We start from the raw sequence: 12070 nt of genomic DNA, 5'->3' as shown, positions 1-12070 counted from the left end.
AGGTTTAATTATTAAAAAAAAAATGGAACAGCAACCATTGCGTGCAATGTTGGTTGCGCGCGGTCGTCATTCGAAAGAGACGTTTAGACATAACCTGAAACATATTTATAAAAAAAACGTCAAATCAACAAAAATGAAAAAATGGACGATTTAAATCTGTCTGATACTTTGCAAAGGTATTTTTCTGACGTTTTCTTGTGCTGTGACGAGGAAAAATCAGGTAAATCTCCTTTGAACAAAACCTTGGAATTGATAAAATCGGGAAACGTTCCAGAGGATGTAGTTTCCCAGGTGAGTGGGTTGTTCCAATAACCATGTTTTTTCGATTTACTTTTTTAGAGGACCACTTTGAATCTTATCTCTTTGTAAGAATGTATTATTTGCTCGTATGTTTACAGAGTACAGAAATAGGTATTTTGGTATTTCTGTTTGTCAAAGAAAAGAAAGAATTAATGTTTAAACTCGATTTAAGATTTCAGAAATCTGTTGGACACCAGGAACCAATTATTTGAACAAAAAGCAATTCTTTTCTGTACTAAAACTGGTGGCAGCTTACCAAGCTAACATTCCAGTAACCACTGAGATTGTATCCAAAAAAATCGACCTTTTGCCCCCGCGGTTTGCTTGGAATGCTCAAGACACGGAATCACCTGTGCCGGATTTAATTGAACTAAGAAACGACGCAGACTATAACACAGATCCCAGCACTGATTCTGAGCCGGACAGTGAAACCGTATGTGTACAGAATAGTTTATTTTTTGCTATATATAATCTCAGGTAAACATCTCCAAATCCCGTTGTGTACTGAGAGATTACTACATTGATATAGATTAAATCATAAAAATTATCTGCCATGTAAATTAAATAATGGTATATTTCTACTGCATTCTCTAAAATACCCAGTTATATATGGATCAGCATGCCGAAAGTGGTGGTCCTAGAAAAAGCATAGTATACAACACCTTGATAAACTTCTTGAGTCACTCATTTATTAAAAACTCGCCCCGTGGCGCTCCGCCAGTGCCAAAACAAAACTTGGCACTCAAATGCTGTTTATCGAGCAATTTCAATTTTTATATTAACACAGTTCACGATTTCGGCCTTTTGTTGGCCTAAAAATGTGGTTAAGCATTCAAATAGGTGATCAAAGTTTTGAGGTACATACATGTCATAATTTAAGTCACTAGAATTTGGGATTGAGTGCCACAGTTATGGTATTTTGCAGGTGAGGTGTTCGCCGGAAGTGTCCAGTCCGGCATCAGATAGTCCCACACCAACAAATAGTGTTCAGGATCGGAACTGGGTTATTTCCGGAGCTTGGAGGGGTCTGGTCTCTGAAGAGCAGCGTCAACTTTTAGGTAATAAAGCTTTTGCGTGATCTCACATGACATGCTTATAGCGATATTTATGCAGGCACAGAGGAAGAGTCATCAGATAGACACAGCAGCGATGACGAAACTGATTATTCGAGCGAGGTGTGGACCATCACTCCCGAACAAAGGGAGTACTATACTAACCAATTCAAAAAGCTTCAAGATAACCCAAATGCTCTTCTGGCTGGTCCGGTAGCGAGAACGTTCTTTGAACGGTCTCAGTTGCCGGTCCAAGAGCTCCGAAAAATTTGGCAGCTCTCAGACGTGACGCGAGATGGTGCTCTTTCCCTTCAAGAGTTTAACACGGCTATGCATTTGGTAAAAAATGGTCGGGCAACGAGTTTAGGCCATTTGAAAGACGCGAGCTGTTGCAGGTTGTCTTGCGGAAACACAAAATTCCAATCCCTGACGTGTTGCCATCGACTCTCGTGCCACGCAGCGAGTATCGTCGTTCTGCGAGTCCCGAAACCGAACCAATGCTTTCGCCCCAGGCGAAAGATGGCGCCAAAGAGTGGACGAAATTCGTCGATAGCCCGACGAGTTCGGTTTCGTCGCCAGGTCCAAAACCTGTCAATTTTGATTTTCAGATAGATCAAAATGATCCGGATTTGAGACACCCGGTGGCTAGGAGACTGACGCCCGAAATCGCGGCCGCTCTGCAAAATGATGACGTTCTAGACACCATTGATTTGCATAGCCCTAAAAAGAACCTGGATTGTAGTAATTTGCAGGTAAATTCAAAGTTTCGACCTCCGCAATTTCACAAAGTGGTTATTTTGAATTGAGTTTCCTATTTCTGGAACAAATAGCGAGAAAAATGTCAAACGTCAAAGCTAGGTGGATAGATCCAGAAATAATATATTTTTGAATAAAAAACTTGAAATGTGGGATACTAATATTCAGACACTCCTACTATGTCACCCTCAAAGAACCAATCATTCATTTTATCTATTATAGTTTGCAAGTTATATTTTGATTTATATTTAAATACTCTTAACTCTTTCATTTCCAATTTTTATATTTACAAAGGAATAGTTGAATAATACACTGTTGTGGAACTGTGGAAACAAAAGCTTCTAAACTGCCTTCCTTGAGATTGATCATTTCTATTCAACTCAATTTAATGTGTCTTTACCAACCAAAACATATAAAATGCGGCGCACAATTCCACCCTAACAAAAAAAAACACAATTTGCTTACTTTTACCTACTAGCAGTGTCGAATTCAAAATCGAAGAAAAAAATTTTTGCAACCTTTTAAGTGGTCAGACAAATCATAAAAACCTACGTAACCTAAACCTAAGCCGATTGTCGATAGTAAAATTTTTCTACATACTGACTTTATGAAATTATTTATTGTAATATGAAATATTTTTTTGGGCATATTAAATATTAATTAATAGGCGTTATTTATTTTACAAATAACTCAGACTAAATAAAATATATAATCCTAGCCTACAAAAATCAACTGACCAAAAGAAGGGAAGAGGAACAGGGATAATGGATTGCATTAATTGAAGTTACTTTTAGCCATAGCTTTAAACTTAATCACTGTGGCATAATTTTCCACTAATTAATTAGACAATTTATAGCGGAACCGTTTGATGTTATATTTTTCGTTTCACATTATATAATTTATGTCCAGCATATAGAAATGTTCGCCGCCCTATCCTTTTCTTTGCAAATGGTTGTGTTAAGTTTTCATTCGTTTTTTTTCCTAGTAAAGTGATCATGAGATATGTGGTTGTTAAATAATGAGTTTTTTCGCATATGAATCAGAGTTGATCTGAGGGATACTGTCGGTCAAGTGGAAATATAACTTTTATGACTTCTTTCTGAATAAGCCGTTAATGCCGTATAGTAAAAGTGACTGGACCAACGCAAATTATAAGGAAAGATTTTCTTTCATTGAAAGAATTTGTCTTGTTTCCTTAAAAATATATACTAGGGATCTGTTTTTTTTAGTTTTTCAATATGAATCTCCTAGTGAACAAGAACCCTGTTAAATAGTTTTGAATAATTAAAAATTACACAGAAAAAGAAACAACTGTATAAACTGGTTTGCAAATACCAAACTATCGTAAATATCGCGTGGTTCTCGTTTAGTGGTTTTAATTAATTTTAATTTAATTCAAGGTAATTCACAATTTGGCGCCCAATAATCCGCACAACAGTGCCATTCAGAGACCGCAACCGAAAAAGGTGAACGTCCCGGGACCTGGGGCGATCCCTCCCCCGCCGAACAGCCAGCAAAACGCGGCCGAAGATGGCGGACCTGTGAGCCTGCCATCGTTCCCTCCCCCGAAGAAGGAAAAACCCCCGCCACCGCCCCCGAGACCGTTCAAGACTCACGGCCGTAGCTCATCCTTGGATCTAAATAAGTAGGTACCAAATAGGAGTCTTAAATTTAAATTCAAATCATTGACATCAATGGATATGTCTAGGACCTTTTGTTGTCGGTCCAAGAGCCCTGGAATACTTAGTGTTTGTCGGTATTTTTGTAACTGTGTAGGTCATCTAATGGGAAATTTTTTGTTTCTTGTGATTTGTGTCGGTATTAAACCTGCCACAACTGAAGAATATTGCCTTTTTAATTTAATTATAGCAGATATATAGTGATAGTAGTTTTGAGCTTGTTTTTGGATAATAAAAGCTTAGAAAAACAAAAGCCACTAGAATGAAGATTTAAAAATATAATCGGCAGTCGGCTATTACCCTCTAACTCAATATCATAGGATATGACGTCAGTCAACCTGCTATTTTCAGGACACTGATGAATTCGAGTTTCGCCATAGTATGTATCCACGCTTCTCACTAAACTCGAGATCGCGGTAGAAGTAAATCCTAGGGAGTCGCCGTTTATACAGATCAAATCAGCGTTGAAAAAAAAATTTTTTTTGAAATTCTCTTTTCGGGACCGCAAAAACTCAATCTTCTCGAAAACCGTATGCCCAATCGAAAAAAATCTGACCCAGAAGACGCGAGAGCTGCAATTCTTGCGTTTACCTTTTCGTATATCATACAGGGCGCGCGAAATGTGGGATAGAAAGTGATTGGTTGGAAAAAATATTACCTGCTTACTCAATTGTCGGCCAATTTGGGTTATAACGATTGCGTAGACCATAACCAGGGCTACAGTTTTTAGGAGTCAATTTTTGCTCTATAAATATTTAATTTTAATTCTATTATGCGGGGGCTGCTTAAATTTTATAAATTGTAACTGAGGTTTTTCAGAACAGAAAACTGGAGACTGCTTCCAATGCAGAAAGTATGTTTATTTCTGTTTCCAAGTGACACTGATATACATTATGGCGGACGTTAAGTGTTTCGTTTTGTAGAACGAACTATTTACGTTTTTCGTCTATTATATCGGGTGCTCGCAAAAAATTGATCCGTAACTATTAGTTTATAACTGTTAGATAGACTTCCTTAAATAATAATACAGGGTAAATCGAAAATTCTTCAACATTTTTCGTAAAAGCACCATTAGGGTCCGCTGGAGCTTATTTAATAAGTGTTTTTTTTATTTAAATAGGCTAAAAAAAAACTCGATCGGTAAAACTATAAGACAGGTGGACAATATAACCGGCAAAACTTTCTTCTAGGCGATCGATAATTTCTTGAAATCAACCTTTTTTGTGGAACGCTCGAAACTTTCGCGATTATATTATTAATGCCCAAAAAAAAAAATAATAGAGGAATATTAAAAATCAGTGCGATCATTTAGGCTCAGCAAACTGGGTGCGCCACCTACCGTGCCGCCCCGCGTAAGTCCGAGCGGTCAGTCGAAGCGTTTGACCAATCAAAAGTCGGAGGGCGACTACATAGCGCCGACGGAAACGGCGCCCTCTTTCGGCGACTTCGATCAGTTCGGGGAAAAGTACGAAAACGTCCACGATGAAGTGGTTTTTCCGGGCGACGTGTACGAAGCCGAACGAAAGAAGCTTTTTGCACAGTTGTTCGCCCAAGAGAGTCCTGAAGAAGTGCCACGGAAACACGGCGCTTTCGAAGTATACAGGTTAGTAAGCGATGTTTAAAATTTTTGCACCAACTAACCAAAATCAAAACCAAAAAAAAGTTTGATCCGAGCTAATAGAGTCCTTTCCTGACGCACAACATCATTAATCTTTTTTTTTTTTTTAAGATAATTATTAGTTGTTCTTTTATGGTAGTTGACTTCGAATTCTGGAAGAAAAATTGGAAACGACTGAATTGTTTCCACATGAGTATCATGTTTGTCTTGTATCATTTATGTAGGTATTAGTTTAAAAAATTGTTCGTTTGATATGGCTCGCGATTCTCTGCCTTTTCGGATTCGGGTCTTTGACCTTAAAGGAAAAACACAATGCAAATTCATTTGTTTCATGGATTTTTGGCCCTTAATTTCATAGGAAATGCTTTTAATTTTGCTAATTTGAAGCCTCAATACAAAATGTTCTTTTGAGTTTCTGGAGTAGACTCAATTAAAATTACATGTTTTGCATTTTCCAATAATGCTTCGTCTTCTATAAAACACCGACTTCCGCATTGCAGTTTATACATGATTGGATTGGATTGCATCCTAAAACCACACACCAGAAAAACTATTGACGGAGCGACTAATAATACTTTACTGTCGCTTATGCAGGTAGAGTTAGCCAGGCAAAAGTTCAAACGGTCACATTTGTTTACTCTTAGCAGCGCCACTACCAGTTGATTTGGATTAACTAAGTTTTTAATGGCAAAATTCAACACAAAAAATGTCAATCATTTTTTGCGTTGAATTTTACAGCCAATATGCAAACTAAAACTTATTAAATAGAAGCAGTTACTTACGCATCTCATGGCGAACGGATTTATATTTGCGTCTTTGTCTAATCTTCATACACACTTCCATTTCTCCGTAAAGAAGTTTGTTCTCCTACAATTTTTTCATAAGACTTACAGTTTCCAAATAAAAAAATGAAATTGCTCGTCGAAAAAAAAATATTGTAGAACAATAATTTAACTGTATTTTGCGCCTACATTCTAAATAATTAAATTCTAAAAATAATAAATTCGTTTTTAGGATAAAGAAATATAAACATTATTTTTCCGTCATATTTCCAGCGCAATATCCCTGTTTTTGTCCCACCATTTATATAACCGACTACCCTTTTATTTTAAGCAAGGAATTGTTCTGTATAATGTGCACACAGATTGAAAGTAAAAAGTGATTATATTTCTGGAAATCTTAAAAGATTGAAAACGCTTTGGACGTTTTATCGTTTTAACGTTTTATACTTTCAATTTGCTTTTGTTTGGAAGTTTCTTTTTCGCAGAATACGACGCAAACAAAACATATAAAAACAAAGTATTAAACTCCATTTATAAATAAAATGGGTATTTTGTTTTTTGTGTTTTGTTTTCGAATCGCTTTGATCAATACTGAACGTTCTTCTTTCAGTTCAAATAAACACGGAAACGCATACACATATGCCGATTATTCTCGTCTGTTATTAGTTTTCTCATTTCAGACCTTTATTTAACACCCAACTCGAAGTTTGATAAATTTAACCTCCAACGTTTAACACAAAATAGCACCCGTGCGTCTAAGCTATCATTTTTGGGATTTATGTTCCAGAAAACCATTAAAACCGGCCAGCGAGAGTCCCTTAGATGTGCTGGAAGAAGAGAGATGGGAGGAGTTTGAAAGATTGCAGGTCGAAAATACTGCGTTGTTGCGCACTTGTCAGGAGCTGAGTCAGATGTTGGCCGACGTGAAGGAGGAGAAATTCCGGTTAAAAGTTAGGTTAGAGCAATTGGAAACGCAAGAAAACGGAGGATAGTTTCTATAAAGAAAAAAGTCTCGATAATTTATTGGAATAAGGATCGTCGCGCCATGTCCACGTTTATCTATTTCTAAATTTTCTTTTGGACCTTCGAATTAGGCGTTATAATCCAACCGATTCGTTTGTGTTAATCAAGAGTAACTAGTTCTCGTTATGTGATATTTAAAAGGACTCGTTTAAAAACAAAATAAAAGTTATGTGAGGTGCCGTTTTAAAATTTGGGAAGGCAGCATTTCGCGTGTTGATAATAGATTAGTGGACGTAGGAGTATCCATTAGTTGCGCCACTAAATTCAGGCTTGTGATTTTCCTGTTAACCATATTTTTAACATGCGCATGCTACTGTTAAAAAAATACTTTGGCCATCATTAATGATTAATCGTTAAAATCATTCAGAATGACAAAAAAATATCGTGGAATGTTTGAGCCATTAATATTTTTCATGTATTTTCATTTTTTGTCCCGATCTCATTAATGCGTGAAAAGTGCCAAATGTGTGAGGTGAAAATATTTATTTGAATACATTTTTGCGGAAAATTGAATTCCAGTCCTTGACCAGTTTTTTAATTAACTGTTTTATTGTGGAAATTTGTAACTAACAAATAACTTAGTATACAATACCAATGTATTAATGGTGGGGGGGGGGGGGGGGTAATTTAGTATTGAACAGATATGAAATGAAATCGTTTTTTCGCTTTCACACAATTTTTTCTACCTAAATTATTATGTTATCAATGCAGTCACTACAAATAATTTAAAAAATAGCAATTACGTTTTACTATTGAAAATTATTTATCTACAATATTTTACACATTAATTATTGCCCTTTCTATGAAGAGTGTAAAATAACTAGGAAACGCTAGACTATTATTAGTTGTCATAAGGCTTAGAAAAGCCATAAATAGATATGAATTCGTCTATATAACTTTCAACATGATTGTTTTTTTTTTATAATTTTTAGTGATTGTCTTGCTGACATAATAATTTTTTGATGTAGAATGTAGAACACGAATTTGATCTATCAAGTGGAAAAATTGGAAGACAACAAAAAAAACAAGGAGTTCATTTTTTCTTTTAGTTCATTCGCAAATAACTTTTTAAAAAATCAATATTGTTCTTTTTTGTATATTGAGTTGTTTGTTAGTTGCAAAATTCGAAAATTAAATAGTTAAATCAAAAAAACTTGTTAATGTTTAAGGTTTGATTTCTTGATGCAAATTTTCATTCAGAGCTTTTGTTATAGGGAATTCAAATTTGGCTGTAAGATCAGGACAAAAAAAATTAAAATGCAAATGATTAATATTAAGGGCTTAAACTTGCACAATATTTTTTTCGTCATTTTCAATGATTTTATCGATATGTTTTTCATAAAAAAAATAGTCGATTCTTTCGCCTAGTCCAATCTGAAGCTATTTGATGTCATAGTTTTAAATTTATTATTTCTTGCTTTACCAAATGGTCTGTTTCAGAACAATCTGATTTTTAACAGGTAAATTAAATGATCGAAAACTGCACTAATAAAAATTATTCAGTCCCTACTATCAGGACATGAAAAACTATTAATGGAATTTAACTTAATTGATGGCGCAGGCAAAAATCCAAGAAAAATAGTTCAAAATGTGTTATTTAGAAATTGAAACTTTTAATCAGTAAAATTATTGAAGGGTTTAAAATTCGCCAAATAAAATTATTAAATGAATAGAACAAAACAGATCCATGAAATTTAAAAATTACAAAAATAAAATATCATATAAATTTTATTATATTAGATTTTGACAATAATTGATTAAATAATGTACTAAAAAACAAAAACAGTTTTAGTGTCAAATGTCAAGTTAGTGACGAGAACGCTTTGTGAGAAAGTGACTGCAAAATCATTTTTTACATGTTCAATTTAAGTTTTAAAAGATTTTACTTAATTTTAAATTATTAACAAAAGAGATTTATAACACAAACAATTACTATTTACAAATCTGGATTCCTCCATGTTGATGAATAGAACCTGCTGGTGGCTTTTCGTCAATTATCCTGTTGACTTCTTCAGAGCTTAACTGAAAGTAGTGTTGCTTTCTACTCTGTACCTGCTTATATATAGTTTGAGGGAGGAGGAGCTAAAGAATGGTGAGTCGCGTTTAAGATTATTTGGTTATTTAGAGATTACTATGGATTCTCGCAAGAATTTTAGTGGAATAAGATTTGATGTCGGGTTTCATGCTTATATTCGGCAACTTATTAGTCTTAAGGGTTTTTCATGCTCTTTTATCCTAGTTGATATTTTTCGGTCTGTTTCTCCAATGTATTCTTTGCCGCATACGCATGGAAATGCTGTAAACTCCGGGTGTTGAGAGATTTTTGGACAAGTGATAAATCTGGTTTTAATTTATTTCTTGAGAACTTTTGATATGTTGTCAGTAATGTTTTGATTATAAGGAAGAACCACAGTGGCAAGTGTGGAATTTACAGCATTCCATGCATATGCACCACTGAGGAAACAGGGCGAAAAATATCAATTAGCCTAAAAAAACATGATGGAGCCTTAAGACTTAAGATCAGTAGTTGCCGAACATAATCATGAAACCGGACATCATATCTTATTCGACCAAACTAAAATTTTTGCATGTCACCAATTCTTCTACCCAAGAAAAATACAACAATCGATAAACTATCAAACAATAAATTTACATTTCACCAATTTGAAAATCACCCATCCAAGACAATGTTTCTTTCCGTTCTTTAATTCCGTTTCCCTTACACTATATGGAAGTACGTACAGAGTAGAATGCAAACCAGTTTCAGTTGAGCTAAGAAGAAACCAACAGGATAATTGAGGAAACGGCAACCAAGACCGACGCAGAAGCCTTGTAAATAGTACTTTTGTATTTTTCTCCCCTTTAAAATGATTATGATTGTGATTTCAACCCCCTAAATCTTTGTATTTTAATTTGTAGAATCATCTGTTGTTCTATGACTGGATAACTTATATTGAAAGACAAGTTTGCAGAAACAAATAATGACCAAACTGAACACCCTGTACAGTAAGGTCAAAGTAACACGCGACTATTGTTATAATAAAAGTTTTGCGTCGTCCTCAGTGTTATTTAGTATTAAAAACGGTCCTCACTGTATATTTAATGATAATTTGAAGTTCCGAAATTGGATCTGGATATGGTCGTATCGCAATATGTAGCGGCAATTCAACTCCGTTTTATTATTCAAACGTTTTTGTATATACGAAAAACATACGTAATTTTTAGTACGACGCACATTGTTTTTATCGTACCGCCAAAAACAAAACTGTTAAATGTTATACCCGCGTAAAATACTTTAACTCATCGCTTGTTATTGAACTTTGCAAGATTTTTTACATTATATTGAAAACGTTTATGGCAAATAATGTCGTTGTAATATTGGCAAGTTTAAATAGTTCAGATCTATCTATATTTTTATCTAGACCCTAGACCTATTTTGAAATTGAAATGAAATAAACTGTATTACGTTTCTGTTTTTTTTACCCCTGGTATTTTCTCTATTGCCCAAAACTTTTGGTATGTTAGTTCATGGGTACACTTTTTCAGAATAACACGAATACATTCACTGACATGACCGTCAGAATTGTCATACGTCAAAATTCAAGCCGTGCGGTAAAATATCCGAAAACATCCGATTGCTCCCAAACCCGTGCAGTATAATCCCGGAAATGTAGAAGTTTAAGGGGTTAAGATTATGATATCACCCATATACCTAGTAGATATATAGAGGCCCTGTCTAATGCTAAAAATACAGGAACTCATGAATCTAGTTTTTAACAAATGACATCTGTAATTGCAAATTCTGGCTTTCGACCAATAAGACCTCAATCAACGAGCATGGCCCCTGAGAGATAGTCAATAAGTTTAGATGCGGCATTTTTATAGCAGTATTTTCTTAAATGTCCAGATCCGATTAAATGTTTAGGCAAAAAGAGGTTAAGATGGGAAGAGTGCTGTTGAAAAAATGATTGTAATTTTGTGAAAGAGCAAAGTATTAAAAACAGAGAGCAGAGCAGGAGACTTATATAAACCGCTTTAAAATTAACTTGCACATAAAGCAACACTTAGCCAAGCATAGGTACATTCTTTTCTCTACAGTTTTGCCCGCCAAGACAACATGTTTTCCAGTGGAATTTCATTTTTACCAAAAAAAAAAAACAACGTGAAGAGGTAGAGAGATAAGCACTAACCAAAAATGAAAACAACAATGGCACAGACTGCTAGTATTCTGGATACAATGGCAAAATCTTATACTTACAAATTAGTGCACCTCGGACCGCTGGAATATTTTCGCAGAGATGGGTATGATCTTGTGCGCATGCCTCTAAATTTTACCCACTAAGCTGCAACGATCATGGTACTTTGGATGACGCCTCTGATATCAGTTTATAAAGGGGGAACACCACAAAGTGTCAAATGGGCAAAGTATCGAAAATTCCGAACAGCGTTCGGTATCGTTTCCTTAGTCTCGTTTTGAGAAGGGCAAATATAATGTAACTGGTTTGTTTAAATAACGTGATTATTATATTGAAATACTGAGACTAATTTTACAGTGGACACCAGATGGGTATAAGCTAAAATGCTGCTTGTTTTAAAGATATATACAGGCATTAAAAACAATATTTTTTAATAACCCTTGAGAAATTACCAAAATATTCTTAAATATTTTTTCTTTCTTATATCGCCCCTTATTTATTACAACCACCAGCGAGGACATTGGTTTGCGGTTTTTAGACACATTTTACCAATGACTACGATCCGTTTTTCGACGTGATGTCAGTGACTACGAATTTTTGCTTTAAATCATTCGCCACGCAATTAAAATAACTGGGAGGTTTTGTTTTTCTTTATTCAAGCCAA

The 12070-nt window shown here is 34.9% G+C and overlaps 1 protein-coding gene across 1 annotated transcript; it reads left to right on the top strand.

The window, feature by feature from the left end:
- Positions 1 to 65: 65 nt before the first annotated feature.
- On the top strand, positions 66 to 10685 carry LOC132699707 (ralBP1-associated Eps domain-containing protein 2). The gene is made up of 8 exons (XM_060666556.1): positions 66 to 291; positions 473 to 733; positions 1226 to 1358; positions 1414 to 1691; positions 1748 to 2104; positions 3509 to 3753; positions 5100 to 5390; positions 6975 to 10685. The coding sequence occupies exons 1-8, from the start codon at positions 142 to 144 to the stop codon at positions 7177 to 7179; spliced, it is 1920 nt and encodes a 639-aa protein (XP_060522539.1). The 5' UTR covers positions 66 to 141; the 3' UTR covers positions 7180 to 10685.
- The last annotated feature ends 1385 nt before the right edge of the window (positions 10686 to 12070 follow it).

This window comes from Cylas formicarius, unplaced genomic scaffold (genome assembly GCF_029955315.1).
Source record: "Cylas formicarius isolate icCylForm1 unplaced genomic scaffold, icCylForm1.1 PGA_scaffold_3__17_contigs__length_32017465, whole genome shotgun sequence".
Classification (NCBI taxonomy): Eukaryota; Metazoa; Arthropoda; class Insecta; order Coleoptera; family Brentidae; genus Cylas; species Cylas formicarius.
Note: the sequence above shows the minus strand (reverse complement) of the source record. Positions and strands in the feature narration are given on the sequence as shown.

Coding starts and splice junctions, on each gene's coding strand:
- LOC132699707 (XM_060666556.1), top strand. CDS start 142: ATGGACGATTTAAATCTGTCTGATACTTTGCAAAGGTATTTTTCTGAC. Junction 292..472: donor CAGAGGATGTAGTTTCCCAG/GTGAGTGGGTTG, acceptor ACTCGATTTAAG/ATTTCAGAAATCTGTTGGAC. Junction 5,391..6,974: donor GGCGCTTTCGAAGTATACAG/GTTAGTAAGCGA, acceptor TTTATGTTCCAG/AAAACCATTAAAACCGGCCA.